Here is a 15725-nt window from a genome sequence, read left to right as displayed (position 1 = left end):
TAGCGGTTCACTTCCGCAATTTGGTACGTTTGCGTTCATATCAGCAGCGAACCGTACCGGAGTTCACTTGAACTGCACCCCAGACCACCCTTTTTAAGCGGACTCGGGTACGGTTCGCGGGTGCGCACCCGAGTTCAGAAGACAGTGTTCGCATCATCCAAACGTACCAAACTTTGACGTCAATCGAACCCGGGTGCGCACCTAAAGTGCTAATGTGAAAGCACCCTAAGATGGAGTTTTTTGCCCTACCACGGTACTTCTGCGTGACCTTTCCAACATGATTACGTAATGCGTGGTGCATCACAGAGCAGTGCAAGTTGAGCATTTGTGGTTAAAAAGTATATAATTTTAATTTTTTTTAGAAAATGGCCAATGGTTTCTCTAGATAAGACTTTTATTCCTCGTCTGGGATCGTGTAGAGCCCTTTGAAGCTGCACTGAAACTGACATTTGGACCTTCAACCCGTTGAACCCCAGTGAAGTCCACTATATGGAGAAAAATCCTGGAATGTTTTCCTCAACAACCTTCATTTCTTTTTGACTGAAGAAAGAAAGACATGAACATCTTGGATGACAAGATAATTCAGAAGTGAACTAATCCTTTAATAGTGGAAATAAAGTGTTCATCAGGTAGGTTAGGAGTAGTGTAGGGGAAGGCTTCATTTTCCCAATAACACAGCATCCATTTATAAATATAATCATTACTTTCAATATGTTATTATTATTGCATTCTCTTTAGTAATATAAACAGTACGCAATAACAGTAACTGCCACAATTTACACTAAGTAGAAATAGCATCTAACAACTATTTACACGTAGTGCAAAGAAAATTCTGCTATTTTCCCTTTTACTGATATTTAATAGGCCTGGAAACAATTATACTATATAAGTTTTCAATATACCTCCTCTGATGCAACTGCTCAACTGACCCAAATTCACCCTAAATGAGTGTCATGTCTGTTCTCTCACCTTTGCCCCATCTTCACTGCTGAACAACAGTTTATAGTGAAACCTGTGTGAATCGTAAACTTTGTGGAGTCTCTCATCTGGAGCACTGAGACTCACATTGAGCGAACGATTATATGCTGTGACTGTCAGCAGCGGCGCCTCAAACGTTGCTTCAGGAGAAAAACAGAAATAAGACATGTTGTACAAGGCATTCTACACAGGTACCACATTATACAGTAGTGAACCCTTACAAAACACAAGTATCTTCATTTTATTAAGTATACTTAAGTAATGTTCAAGTATATTTTATGTGGTAAGTATACTAATATCTATGTACTAGAAGTATATTGTGCTATTTCAATACTATTTGGGATTAAATTGGCCCACTTTTTAGTGTATAAAAATATATTTTTAAGTATACTTTAAGTGTAAACTTTGAGTACACAACTAGTTTACTACACAACTACATTTTTCATTTGTACTGCAGCTTTTACTAGTCACATGTAGCACATTTTGTAGTTTATGAAAGTACGCTTTAAAGTATACTTTAAGTAAACTACTGCAAGTATACTTGTATGTTTTCTTTAAGTGAACTTAACATCACACTTATAGTTCACTATTTATATATTATTTTTACAATTTAAGTATACGACTATGTTCCTGTTTAGGTATTAGTTTGATACTTGAAATATGCATTTAACTGTACTTTAAGTTGATTTTAAGTAAATTCCCACTGTATGTACACTACCAGTGGACTGACTACACAAATATTTAGAATAAGGAACATGTCTGTTTTCTTTATAAATCAATATTTTCAAACCATGTAAGTTCATAAGACAGTGTGTAAAACTATGTGAAAAAAGTATTTAATAGTCTACTCAATCAGAAGAGTAAACAAGTAAGACTGAGTACAAGCATAGGCCAAAAATACCCGGCGCAATGCAAGTTTTTTTTGCTATTTAAAGAGCGCGTCAGTAATATGTGCCTATATGCGGGTGCACAACGCGCATACAATCTGCTTATTATACACAGAGGGACGTGCAGCAGCACACAAACATGACAAATATTAAAAATAAAATGATTACAATGTAAAAGATTATTGTGTGCATAAAGATAAAAATACTTTGGTGGAATCCAGCTTGTATCGTAGATGGTCTGCTTGCACGCTTTAACTTCTCGCACGAGCAGATCCGTTTCCTCGCTAGAGAAGCGCTGTCTTTCCGCTTGCAAATTCCGCCTTGTAAGTAGCGAATACACCATGGTGCGAGCACAACTGGCTTTTAAAGGGAATGGGAGACGAGAATCTGATTGGTTTATTGCACGTTACGCACAAAACGCTCCCATGACTCATTAAGAGAATAGAGACAACCCTTTTAGACCATACACCAGGCGCGCCGACCATTTTCCCCATCGTTAAACTATCAAAAGTGGATCCAGACACGCCCTAAGTGCACTTCAGTGCTTCCCACATATAGACTTTACTTGGGCGGGCCGCCCAAGTATATTTGGAGACACATTTATGCTTTTATTATTTTTATCCTCGTATACTTTTGCAACCGCCCAAGATAATGAAACCATCCGCGATCGATTAACTAGTGAAAAATTTCCCCTCGCCCTACGTGTTTCGTACCTGCTCGTTATGTGTGCATCAGAACTGTTTACTCCCGCTGACATTCCCAGGTGCGCTGCAGAGATGCGGTGGATATTTCACAAAGAGCGCTGCATGTTGCAAAGTAACAAGGAGGCGCTGTTGTGTGTTCTACAGCGCTTCAGACTGGTTCAAAGTGATTCTCAATCAACAAAAAGCGCAGATTTATGCCAAGCGATTGCTAATGAACTTGAGTTGATGAATTATGACAATGTCAACTTTATGGCCTTTATATAATATGTTTTAGACGGTTGTAAGAATCTGAAGGATCAGCCCGCAATTGTGTATACATTTAAAAAAAAAAAAAAAAGAGTCCCGGTGTATTTCAGGCTTGTTTATAATTAAAAGTCAAAGGCTGTTTTTTTTTTCTTCTGGACATTATTGGTATTTTGGTAACACAATAAATTGTATTTAATTTGATTTCCATTTAATTCATAGTAAATTATTATAGTCTCCCCCACAGGAAGAAAACATAGCAAGGAGAACATAGGGAAAGGAGAACCATTTAAATGCTGTAATTTTGCATAATTTACAATACATAATATTAGTATGTAATTAAATGTAATAGTATGCTATGTAATTAAAATTAATAATTAAATAAAAATACTGTTAAAAATCACATTATTTTTCTGTCACATGTAGTAGACCATTTTTGTGTCATGGGTAATAAGAGGTTTTTTCACCAGGCTACCACCTTAAGTATATTTCAAACCTGTGGGAAGCACTGCACTTGCGCCGTCCGCTTTAGACCAGGTGCTCAGATCGTTAAAATGGGGCCCTTAGAATCTTCTGTCAGTATAAATCAAGTATACTTGAGTTTAATTTTAAGTATTTTTCTGAGAAGTACATAAAAAGTAGACTGAAAGTATACTTGCTTATTTTTTAGTTTAAAAGAAAAATACTAATAACACACTTGAATGAGCTTTTTTGTAAGAGTAGGAAAATCGACATCTTCACCCCTTATTCAAATATTACTAAAAATGTGTTAAAGATTTTCTAAGCATATTGTGTGGTTGAGCTTGGAGTCAATTGTTTTATTTGTGATAACGCAATGAAACATGCCAAAATATGCAGAAATTAATTTAAACGAATAAATTGCTAACTTAATGTTTTAAAACATTTACTTTTAAAAGCATCAGATCCTGGAAAATGTGATATGTGAAGAATAACAAAGTGCAGTAAATGGTAAAACTATTCACGCTAAAAATTATATAATTATGACGATACTTTGAAATAATATGGTAAGAAATACCAGTTTACAATATCAAGCATCATAACCAGCTGTTTTGTACAGCTAAACATAACTGGAAGCGGATATGAGCGGAAACCAGACACACTGAATTTACAAATGGTGCTCTTACGTTAAAAATATGATAGATAACACAGGCGGTGTTGGGGGTAACGCATTACAACTAACTTGAGATATGTAATCAGATTACTTTTTAAAGTAACGCATTTCTTTTCATAAAAAGTAATGCAATTTTTTTTTTTTTTTTTTTTACTTTCCCCAACACTGAACATAGGATTGTCCACACAATAGCTGCTATATGCATTATCCATGGAGCATGTTTTGTAGTTCATGTAGGTCTTTAAATAAAGATATGTCTCTCTCTTACTGTTAAGAATGGGTTTGATTGCTTCGTAGTGTGTTTCTGGTGACTTCTGGCTGCCCAGAGCAGCAAACACACTGATGTAATAGATTTCCTCCACATCAGATAAGGCTTCTGTCAGGTCACATCGCAGAGGAGATGTCACATTCACACACTCCTTCACCACCACCTCTCCCTCACTGCAACACAGAACAGAATTACACTTAGAATAAGCATCCATCCTAAAATAAATGGACACTCTATCCAAAGAGACATAAAAAGTTGGTTTGTTGTAGGGTGAATGTTCGCACCTCATGTGAATAGCTGTTCAAATACTATACTATATAATACTAATATCCTAAACAGGCTGTCACCATGTCATTTTTATTGGATTTATTGTTATGCATTAATAATACTGTTGTAGAGTCACTTAGTTATTCAATTTCTAACAGTATGGTATTAAACAATTGGTTTAACAAATGGCTAAGTCTGTATGTTTGCTTTTGCTGTGTGACAAAGGCAGTACATACCTGAGTGCCCGTATTTTGACTGTGTAGTGGACACCATCAGGAGAGCCGGGCCCCTTTTCCCAGGACAATGTGTGGATGAAATTGTGGGAAGATAAGTTCAGATGTACCGGGGCAGGTATGTCCATGCATAATGCTTCAGAAGGAAAAATAAAAATAGATAAAGTTATGAAATAGTCAAGTTTTCAATTCTACACTCTTACATAAAAAAGGTTCAATGACTCAAAGTTAGATCCTGACTCAATTTTTAAGGGGTGGTTGATTATGATTTCTCTTTTTTAACTTTAGTTAGTGTGTAATGTTGCTGTTTGATCATAAACAACATCTGCAAAGTTACGACGCTCAGAGTTAAATGCAAAGGGAGATATTTTCTTTTACAGAAATCACTGTTTAAGGACTACAACAAACGTCTGATAGGGACTACAACAAGCTTCTTCCCGGGTTAGTGACATCACAAACCCTAAAATTTACATAAACCCCGCCCCCGAGAACACACAACAAAGGGGGCGAGGCCATGTTGGGCTGCTTTAGAGAAGAGGAAGAGTTGTTGTAGTAGAGTATTGTTGACATGCCGTTATTTTACGCCGGACTGCTTCACAAACGAGGGTCAATTCAACACTGGATTTGCACAAAAGATTAACATGACGGCACATGCTAGTGGATGAGTTGAATCAACTCCACAGCAACTACATAAATTTATCCACTAACCGTTCAGAAACGTCCAGTTTCATTCTAAAAGTTGTAACTTCTTCCTGAGTCTCTCCATCAGTGTCGACTCCGGTTTGAACAATGTAAGACTGAACACCGTTACTGACAATCCTCATTTTGGCTGCGTGAGATTCTCCAGCTTTGTTGTTGTTGAGCGACCGAAGCGTGAGCTGTTAAAGCTCCGCCCTCTTCTGGAAAGGGGGCCGGGAGCAGCAGCTCATTTGCATTTAAAGGGACACACACAACAACAGCGTGTTTTTGCTCACACCCAAATAGGGGCAAATTTGACAAGCTATAATAAATGATCTGTGGGGTATTTTGAGCTGAAACTTCACAGACACATTCTGGGGACACCAGAGACTTATATTACATCTTGTGAAAGGGGCGTTATAGGAGCCCTTTAAAGAACCCTTTATGCTAAAAAGGTTCTGCACAAGGAGAAATGTCTTAAATAATTGCATAAATGAATTCATAAAATGTAATTAAAATAAAAAACCCTAAAATAACCAATTCTACCTATTTTCCTACCATGAACTTGACCTTGTAACATTTCACCCCCAAATCCAAAGAAAATAGGTGATAAAATAACCTTACTGCACGAGTGCACACCCTTTTATAACTATGTGGCTGTGTTCAGATGAACTAATCATTAAGCTCATGTGAAACAGTGCACAACTCCAAATCTCTGCTTTTTCTGATATCTTCATGCTACTACAAAGAGCTTACAAAACATCAACAAGATCTCAGCGTTGAAAGGGATCGCTCACATGAGGCAAAATTTCCCAAAAATTTCCAAGGCATTAGATATCCCATGGGACACAGTGAAGACAGTCATCAGCAAGTGGGGAAAGTATTACACAACAGTGACATTATCAAGAACAAAGCATCCCTCCAAAACTGATGAGAAGATAAAGAGAAGACTGGACAGTAAGGCTGTCAAGAGGCCGACAGTGACATTAAAAGAGTTGCAGCTCTTTCTGGCAAGTACTGTTTGTTCCCTACATGTGACTCCTGTATTCTCCATCTGAGACTAAAAACATCCAAGCCTGGCTAAACTTTGCAAAAACATATATCCAGTCTTCCAAAACCATGTGGAAAATGTGTTATGGTCTGATGAGACCAAGATTGAACTTTTTGACCAAAATTGTAAAAGGTATGTTTGGTACGTAGAACACAATTGTGACGTTACTTCAGATCTTAATTTACCCCTCTAGTGTATGATATATGAATTATTTTGAGATTTAACCACATGATACTTGTTGCTACCTTAAGCTGACTGTTTGTTGCACAGTCATAGTTTACAGCATTGATATTTTTTTTGTTTGTGCGATTTTATATGTTTTCTCCAACAGCCCGAGCTATAGGCACATAGAATGATGCATCAAACAAATTCAGAAGGAATAAAATGTAATTTGGTCATTGATGAATAAGGTTTTTAAAAGTGTAAAAAAAACATAATGGAGATATAATTCATTTGTAGTTTTATTAAGTGTTAACAATGAGATTATGTGTTTTTTATAATCAATTAACACTGCTTTTATCATTTATTTTACAAGATGGACAAAATTGGTCACTAAAAAAGTCATTCGATTTAACCAAAATGTTGGTAATACTGAATGACGATATTTTCACACAATGCTAACAGGCTGATATCTGGCAAAAGGACAATCAAACATTTTGTATTTTGTACAAGTTTTTAAAATATTACAACATTTTCCATGTTTTATAGTGATTGTACGCGTATGAGCAAGTGAAAACATGAATTTTTCAAATAGTTAAAAGAGAGTTACTTTGCTTCACGACCATGTGGTCCTTTGCAGGTGTCTGAATGATGTCACATCCTGTCACATGATGTTGACTGCATGACTTGATCCAAAACGGTCCCTTTATATTGGTTACTCCAAATGACATGAATGAAATTCATTTTTTCTGACATTCTCATAACAAAGCAATGACTTCTACACATAATTTTAATACCATTTTGCACTATGTTGATATATGATGTTATAAAATCATGTCATATCTTTGTTTTTATTATTATAAAGGCCTTTGGACAAAAAAATGACCCGTCACGTCACTGACTCAAATAATAAATCAGAAGGTAACTTAGGAAGTGGAACGCAGCCCTGCTCCCTCAGTCTGTCTATTTCCTCATCTGTTTGACGAAGTGGAACGCACTTCAAAATGGCGGCTGGGATTCCGTGAGAGGAAGTGCTTAGGGAAGTGCCTAACGAGCTTAGCTGTGTCCCATTGAGCGTTCTGAAATATTTGGTGTCGGTTGGACGGGGAGGAGCAAATATTCAAGAGTTTCCCGTGTCGGTGTTAAAGCAACACTAGAAATTAGTGCACGCTCTCTGGATCACAGAAGCTGTTATCAAACAGGTGACTTCATGTCGAACGCACCAAATGAAATTAAGCTTTGATTGTGACCGTTCAGATATGCACAACAATTTTTTAATGGAATCTTGTGTATAAACTTGTGATTTTTCTGCGCCATTCCTTGATCACTTGCTCAGTTGGTAAATAATTTAAAACCGGATTCAGTATTAAATATCCAAGCGATATCCTTCTCTTTACATCTTCACATTTTCCCCTTTAACAATACATTTAGTGGACACAATGCACCATATATGGTTTAAGACAAAAAAATGTGAGGATGTAAATTTTTTTTTTCTTCTGCACTGTGAATCAGAATGCAAATAAGTTTGACATGATTGGTATCAAATGTGTGTTGGTCGAGTTGAAATGAATCGAGCATCTCTGCAGTAAAAGATATCGACAAAGGGCCTTGACATCCCGGACAAATGAAAATTGTTTTCAAACTTAAGGACTCGTGAAATCGAAGAATGAACTGGTGTGACATAATTTCCAACGAAATCAGGCCAAAACGAAGTTCGTTTGGTGCTCGTTTCAGGAGTTTGAAACCGCTTGCCAAAGTGAACTTTCCGAATGAAAAGGATGTTAACATGTTTTCACACGTGTCAATGCTGGACTCGTCAAAAAATTCAAGTCTCTCCGTTAGAAGTTTAACTAAAACTAGAAAGTTGAGCAGGAATAAAACAATGTATTGCAGGTAAAATTAACATTTGCACAAACACCCCATATGAACTGCTGGCATGAATATTCACATATGATTGAAAGTGGATATTTAAAATAAAACTATTATTTGCAAATAGTTTAAATGCATTACTTTACAGCAAAGTCTAGTTCTTTTACTCATTTTCTTTATTAAAAAGTTTTCACAGGATGAATACTGAGGGTTTAAGCTTTCAAATGACACCTAATTTATGATGATTACTAATGTGAACAAGGAAAAACCCAGAGACTTAACAGCTCAAAACTCATTTAGTTTTAGATTTTAGTGCGAACACTTAATACTTTAAATAATAAGGTTATAATTTGCATAAACATTCTGAGTAAAATGGAAGCAAAATAAAGAAGAATAGCTTAAACTGAGTAATTTGACCAGTTAATATCACCAAAACTTGAGGATATTCAAATCAAATCATGTTGGTTGTACTAAACATTGTTTATTCTCATGAAACAATTTAAAAATCTTGATTTTCAAGAGTTATCCAAACAACATTAGCAAAATAAAAAAATCGGCTTGGGAAGTTTTTTATTATTATTTGTTGATTTGACATGGAAAATCCCTTTCAGATTTCATATGCCCCCTCATGTCCATAAACTGTACTTACAAAACAATGAGAGTTTCTCTAACAGCACAGGTCAGGTTTTAAAGAGCACTATAAGTCATATCATGCACACTTACCCAGGTGAAACAGAGCAAATGTTGTAAATGTTCTTGTTATCACAGACATTGCGCGATGTTCTTCGTCTTCTTTCTTTCTTTTTATGGCGGGTGGCATTATCGCCACCTACTGTATTGGAGTGTGGACCAGAGTTCACCCATTTCATAATTAAAAAAAAAAACTAAATTTTCTTAATCGGCTCTGTTCTCTTGAGATAAAAACAAAAAAACAAACAAAAAAAAACTCCCTAATCCATAAATAAATATATTTTTAAGCTTTAGTTCATCCACTCCCACCTTTCTAAGTTCGTTCTTCATTGTTTCTCGTTCATTAGTATAATTTTGACAGACACAAATAACATGTTATATTGATTCCTCTATTCCACAGTGCTCGCATAATCCTGTTGGATGTTTATTAATTTCAAGGTTTTATTCAGCATGGTATGTCCAACCCTTAATCTTGTTAGAATATATTTCCTCTTTAGTCTTCCTCACCCCTCCTACTTCCCGCTGTATTTCATAAATCTGACGTCCTGTATTTCCTGTATCCCATTTCTGTTGCCACTCCTTAGTGGTATATGCTTTAATTATTGCTTTTGCTCCATATTTACTAATTCGTGATGTCCTTATTTTCCAAAGCCTGCTTTGCTAATCCATCAACCTTTTCATTGCCCTTTATCCCCCTATGAGCTGGTATCTACATAAATATTATCATGACGTTCATATTCTTAAATCTATACAGATTTTCATATATCTCATTTACTATATCCTGTCTACTGTGAGATGTGAATGATTTCAATGACTGTAATGCTGAACATGAATCTGTACAAAGTATAATCTTTTTGATTCCAGTCTCTTCTATCCACTGTAGTGCTGTTGCTATTGCTATTGCCATCATCTCTACAGTATATACTGATAAATGATCTGATGTTCTCCTATTAATAAAAATGTTTAAGGATGGACAACTAAAAGCAAAACCTGTTCTCCCTGTATTAGGATCTTTAGATCCATCAGTATATACTGGAGTAAATGCTTGATACACAGTTTGTAGTCTATTTTCAACAATGTTTCCAGATTCTTTAAATACCTTCATTAATTCTAACATATAAAAATCCAAGAACACTGCAGGAAACATCCAAGGTGGAGTTATTGATAATGGTACTGCAGGAATGTATCTTTTCTGACAACAATTCAGTTCACAACAAAGTCTCAAAGCTTGCGCTTGTATCACATCCAGCTTCTTCAATAAAGTTTTTGCTGCTGAGTCATAAACAATACTTCCATAATCTAAAACTGATCTAACCAATGCTACATAGATATTTTTCATTGCAGGACTACTCGCTCCCCATTCTGACCCTCTTAGGCATCTCATCACATTTAAAATCTTTTTACATTTAGGGGAAACGTAACACAAAGAAGGACACGTGAATCCCAATACATCCTTAAATATTTATTTAACAAGAAATCGGGAACACGTAGCCTATCATACGGAAAAACAAACAAATGAATGCCCCAAATAAAACCAACAATTAACCCAAATTAAGAATAATAAATGAATACCTGACTTAACCCAAGACAAAAAATCAACTTAAATAAAGAAAGACAAAATAAAGATGCAAGGGAAAAAAAAAAAAAACTTGTTTGCTGGTGTGTCTCCTCTCTCCAGTCTCCTTCAGCGTCCTCCATATAAGCGCACACAACTAGACGCAGGTGCACAGGGGCGGCACAGGCCGTAACATTCCCCCACCTAAAAGAACCTAGTCTAATACAAAAAGACAGGTGCTGGGTGAAGCATCAACAAGCAAACAAGAATGAAAAAGAAAAAAAAAAAAAAAAATGAAATTACATTAACTTACTTATCCCCGTGAAAGAGCATCTGCAACGATATTATCAGATCCCCTCTTGTGACGGATCTCCGCATTATAATGTTGAGCCATTAGAGCCCAGCATTCAAACGTTGGTTATGATTATACATTTTATAAAAAAAAAACAACGGATTATGGTCCGTATAGACCGTAACAGGAATAGTGGTACAACCGACGTATACGTAAAAATGCTGCAAAGCAAGCAACATAGCCAGTGTCTCATTTTCTATAGTAGAATAATTCATTTGATGACGGTTGAATTTAGCAGAAAAGTAAGACACTGGATGGGAAATGCCGTCAGCACCATCCTGCAGCAAAACGGCTCCAACTCCAGTCGCACTGGAGTCCACCTCAAGTTTAAACGGCCGATGCATCTCAGGAGCAGACAAAACAGGGGCACTACAGAGAAGAGACTTTGCACATAAAAATGCATTTTGACATTCATCAGTCCAGTTAAAAGCAACTTTTGGACTACACAGTTTGGTTAGTGGAGCGACCACAGTCGAAAAGTTTTTACAGAAGCATCTGTAATAACCGGTCATCCCTAAAAAAAAAAAAAATCGCCTTAACTCACGACGTGTAGTAGGCACAGGATATGCAATAATTGCATTTACTTTTGCCTCAACAGGACGTACTTCGCCATTTCCAACCTTTTTCCCGAGGTATGTAACAGAAGCTTTTGCAAACTCGCACTTCGCTAGATTTAAGGTTAAGGAAGCGGTAGCCAATCGACCAAACACATCATACAGCGAAGAAATGTGATCAGCCCAGGTAGGAGAATAGATAACCACATCATCCAGATAAACGTTACAATTTGGGAGGTCACCCAGCACCATGGACATCAACCGCTGGAAAGTGGCGGGCGCGTTTCGAAGCCCGAACGCCATCCGCGTATATTGGAGAAAAGAATCGGGAGTCACGAAGGCGGAAATTTCAGAGGCACGTTCAGTCAAAGGCACCTGCCAGTATCCTTTTAAAAGATCTAACTCTATATGTGGTAACGGAAAAGCATCTGGCACCATAACAGAATTCACCTTTCGAAAATCAGTACAAAAATGGAGCGACCCGTCCGCCTTAGGCACTAAAACACACGGTGAACTCCAAGGACTGTTACTCTTTTTGGCAAAACCATTCTGGACCAAATACTCCACTTCACACCTCATGATCTCCCTCTTACTTGCTGGACAGCGATACGCATGCTGTTTAATTGGACGGGCGTCATCCACCTCAGTGTCATGTTGGATGACAGGAGTACCTAAGGGTACATCATTAAACAGGTTAGGAAAACTTTCCACCAAATCAATCACATCCTGTTGCTGGTCATTAGATAAATAAGACAATTGAAATGGTAGTACCTTCAGAATTTCAGAATTTTTTAAACAACCACCATTCAACAATTCTGTAGACATGGTCAAACCGTCTTCTCCATCTTCACTCACGAGAGTGAGAGACAACATGGACACTCGCTCTGCCTGGAGTTTACACTCAGAAAGGTTACTTGCCTCAGTTTTATCAGCACGACACAGGAAAGGTTTCAACATATTCACGTGACATAACCGCGTCTTTCGTTTGCGTTCTGGTGTATAGATTATATAATCCGTATCACTCAATTTACTTTTAATCACATATGGTCCTGCAAATCATGCAGCCAAAGCAGAACCAGGCGCAGGAAGCAACACTAAAACTTTCTCTCCCGCCGTAAAATTGCGTACAACAGCTCGCTTGTCAAAGCAATTCTTCATTTTCTTTTGTGACAGAGAGAGCGCTTCTTTTGCAACAGCACAAGCATTTTTGTAAACGCTCACGGGTACGAGAAATAAAATCAAGCACGTTGCTTTTCTCAGACAGATCAGTAGTGAAAACATCTTTTAGTACCTTTTAAGGACCGCGTACGTTGTGTCCAAAAACCAATTCGGACGGGCTAAAACCAAGTGATTCCTGTCGTGCTTCACGAAGAGCAAATAAAACCAAAGGAACACCTTCATCCCATTCATTACCAGTCTCCATGCAATATTTTCGCAGAGCAGATTTCAGAGTTTGATGCCAGCGCTCTAGAGCACCCTGTGATTCAGGATAGGCGCTGGACACAACATGGGACACTCCTAGAGCTCTCAGAGCACTTCGAAAGACTCTAGATAAAGAATTTGAACCTTGGTCAGTTCGAACCGTTTTAGGTAATCCGAACGTAGTAAAAAACTTTATCAACGCTTTAATGTCAGCTCTAGCAGTTATTTTCTGCAGTGGTACTGCTTCCGGAAACCGTGTGGCGGTGCACATAATGGTTAAAATAAACTGTGAACCAGATTTTGTTCGTGGAAGTGGGCCGACGCAATCGACAAAAAAGCGTTCAAATGGTTCACCTACAGCCGGAATAGGACGAAGGGGAGCAGGTGGCACAATTTGGTTGGGCTTCCCCACAATTTGATAAGTGTGGCAATTTTTACAATGTCGGGACACATCAGCTTTTAAACTGGGCCAAAAGAAATGTTGCAGCACCCGATTATATGTTTTGGTCACACCAAGGTGTCCAGACCAAGGGTGATCATGAGCCAGATTTAAAATATGCTGTCGAAACTAAAAAGGTACCACAATTTGATGGACCACATTCCATTCGTTCTGAACATCCTCACTCAACGGACGAGCACTCCAGCGACGCATTAACACAGTGTTACTCCAATAAAACTGATGGTTACACAACGGTAACATGTTACTATCAGCACTAAGACGGCATTTCTCAAGTGTTGGGTCACTTTTCTGAGCGTCTGTAAGAGCGCTACACAAAATAAGCAAAAACACATCAGGATCTGGACACATAGGCTTCAAAATCGATTTAGGAGCTTCTAAAGACTCAGGAAATGCTTCTGTTTCCAGAATCTCTTTAAAAATAGACTCACCTAGATTCATTTCATTTTCTTTACCTACACGTTTTGCCTGCGCACGTGTCGTAACTGCACTAACAGCAAATACATTCGGGAAACTTTCAGCCAACCCATCAGGTTGTGGATCAGTAAGCAGAGTATTAGTAACGTGCATAACTGGCATTACTTTACCTCTAGCAATGTCATTGCCCATAATAAAATCGACGCCCTGTACAGGAAGAGAAGAATGGACCGTGACATTAAAACATCCAGTGACCAAATCAGACGATACCCAAACACGATAAAGGGGAACAGGTACAAAACCCATTTCTATTCCCTGTACGATAGTACTAGTGCCACACGCAGACTCTGCATCAAAGGGTAGAGAATTAGGCAATATAAAAGATTGCGATCCCCCAGTGTCACGTAAAATTTTGACAGCCCTCTGATCCTCAACACGATCAGTCAAGGACACAAGACCGTCAAACACGAAAGGCTGAAAGCACGCATCAGGAACTACAGAAGTCACAGGCTGCTGAGACACGACTTTCACCAATACTGAACCCCGAGGTTGATTCACCGAAGAATCCGAACGCTCTTGTTTTCGTTTTAAAATTCTACACTCAGCGATCACATGTCCTACTTTATGACAATAGCCACACTCTTTACGGAATTTTGGACCAGATGGACTAGGTTTGATTTGCTCATCATAAGAACTAACCTCATTTTCTTTTTGGGAAGTGTGTCCAGAATCAAATGAACGCTTTACAAACACGGGTTTATGCATCAAAGCATACTCGTCTGCCAAAACGGCTGCTTGTTGTACAGTATTAACCTTTTGCTCATTTAAATAAACCGCAGTTCGCTCCGGAACACAATTCTTAAACTCTTCAATGAGCAACAATTGTAGTCAGTCACTTTACAAGCCTTTACCCACCTGTCAAAAAGTATACCCTTCTCACGGGCAAATTCGACATATGTCTGAGCAGCGGATTTTTTCATCGTACGAAATCGTTGTCCGTAGTGTTCGGGCACTAACTCATATGCACGAAGAATCGCATTTTTCACCGTTTCATATTGAACACTCTCTTCCAAAGGAAGAGCGGGACACACACTTCTTGCGCTTTCCCGGTCAATTTACATTGTAACATTATGACCAGACCTCATTTGGCCATTTTAATGCAGTAGCTATTCGCTCAAATGCCTGAAAATAAGCCTCGACCTCTTTCTCACGAAACGGTGGAATTATTACGATATTCTTCGCCACATTAAACTGAGGAGACAAAGGAACATTTAAGGAATCCGTTAACTGAATCATTTCCAACGGAATCATTTGAAACAGTCGTAGGTTTCAAAGGATTCAAACCCACAGCTGCCTCCGAATCTGCATCATCTTTCAGCGCAGAAGATGTTTTTTTCTCTTTTGAGTCTTTACTAACCTGCAATTCAAGCTGTCGTATTTTAACTTTCATCTCCACGTCAACACGATACCGTTCAAGCTGATGCTGCAGCTCATCCTTTCATGCTTGAGCCTTATCTTGCATCTCTAATTGTAAACGCGCTAACCGCACTTTCAAACGCGCGTCCTCACGCAGAGTGGATGAGGTTCCCGTCGACAGAGATAACGGCTCAAACTTTGGTAAAGAATATGAAGGTCCTACCTCACCCCGAGCAACAAACGGAGTAACTGGCTCGACAACAGAAGAACTCGAAGAAGATTGTTCATCCGCAACAGCTGCCCTACATAGCAAACAAACTTGGCCTCATAATGGCACTGCTGGCGTGTTGCCGGCACTGGCATGCATCATGTGGGCCAACTGTGGGCCATGCG

General features: G+C 38.1%; 1 protein-coding gene across 25 annotated transcripts in view; it reads right to left on the bottom strand.

Moving 5' to 3' along the window:
* The window catches only part of crfb1 (cytokine receptor family member b1), a 109937-nt gene that overhangs the window by 58493 nt on the left and 35719 nt on the right, over positions 1–15725 (bottom strand). Inside the window, exons 1-4 of one of the 25 annotated variants that reach the window (XM_051907074.1) lie at positions 9193–9632; positions 4716–4848; positions 4213–4385; positions 970–1118 (exon numbers count right to left, since the gene is read on the bottom strand). The exons of 22 other annotated variants lie outside the window; for them this stretch is intronic. In XM_051907074.1, the coding sequence (XP_051763034.1) occupies positions 970–1118; positions 4213–4385; positions 4716–4848; positions 9193–9289 (552 nt within the window). In that variant the 5' untranslated portion in view covers positions 9290–9632. Of the gene's footprint in view, positions 1–969; positions 1119–4212; positions 4386–4715; positions 4849–9192; positions 9633–15725 lie in introns of those variants that run through there. 2 more of the 25 variants (XM_051907071.1, XM_051907041.1) reach the window with 2 other exon arrangements.

This window comes from Ctenopharyngodon idella, chromosome 9 (assembly GCF_019924925.1).
Source record: "Ctenopharyngodon idella isolate HZGC_01 chromosome 9, HZGC01, whole genome shotgun sequence".
In the NCBI taxonomy this organism is placed as follows: Eukaryota; Metazoa; Chordata; class Actinopteri; order Cypriniformes; family Xenocyprididae; genus Ctenopharyngodon; species Ctenopharyngodon idella.
Note: the sequence above shows the minus strand (reverse complement) of the source record. Positions and strands in the feature narration are given on the sequence as shown.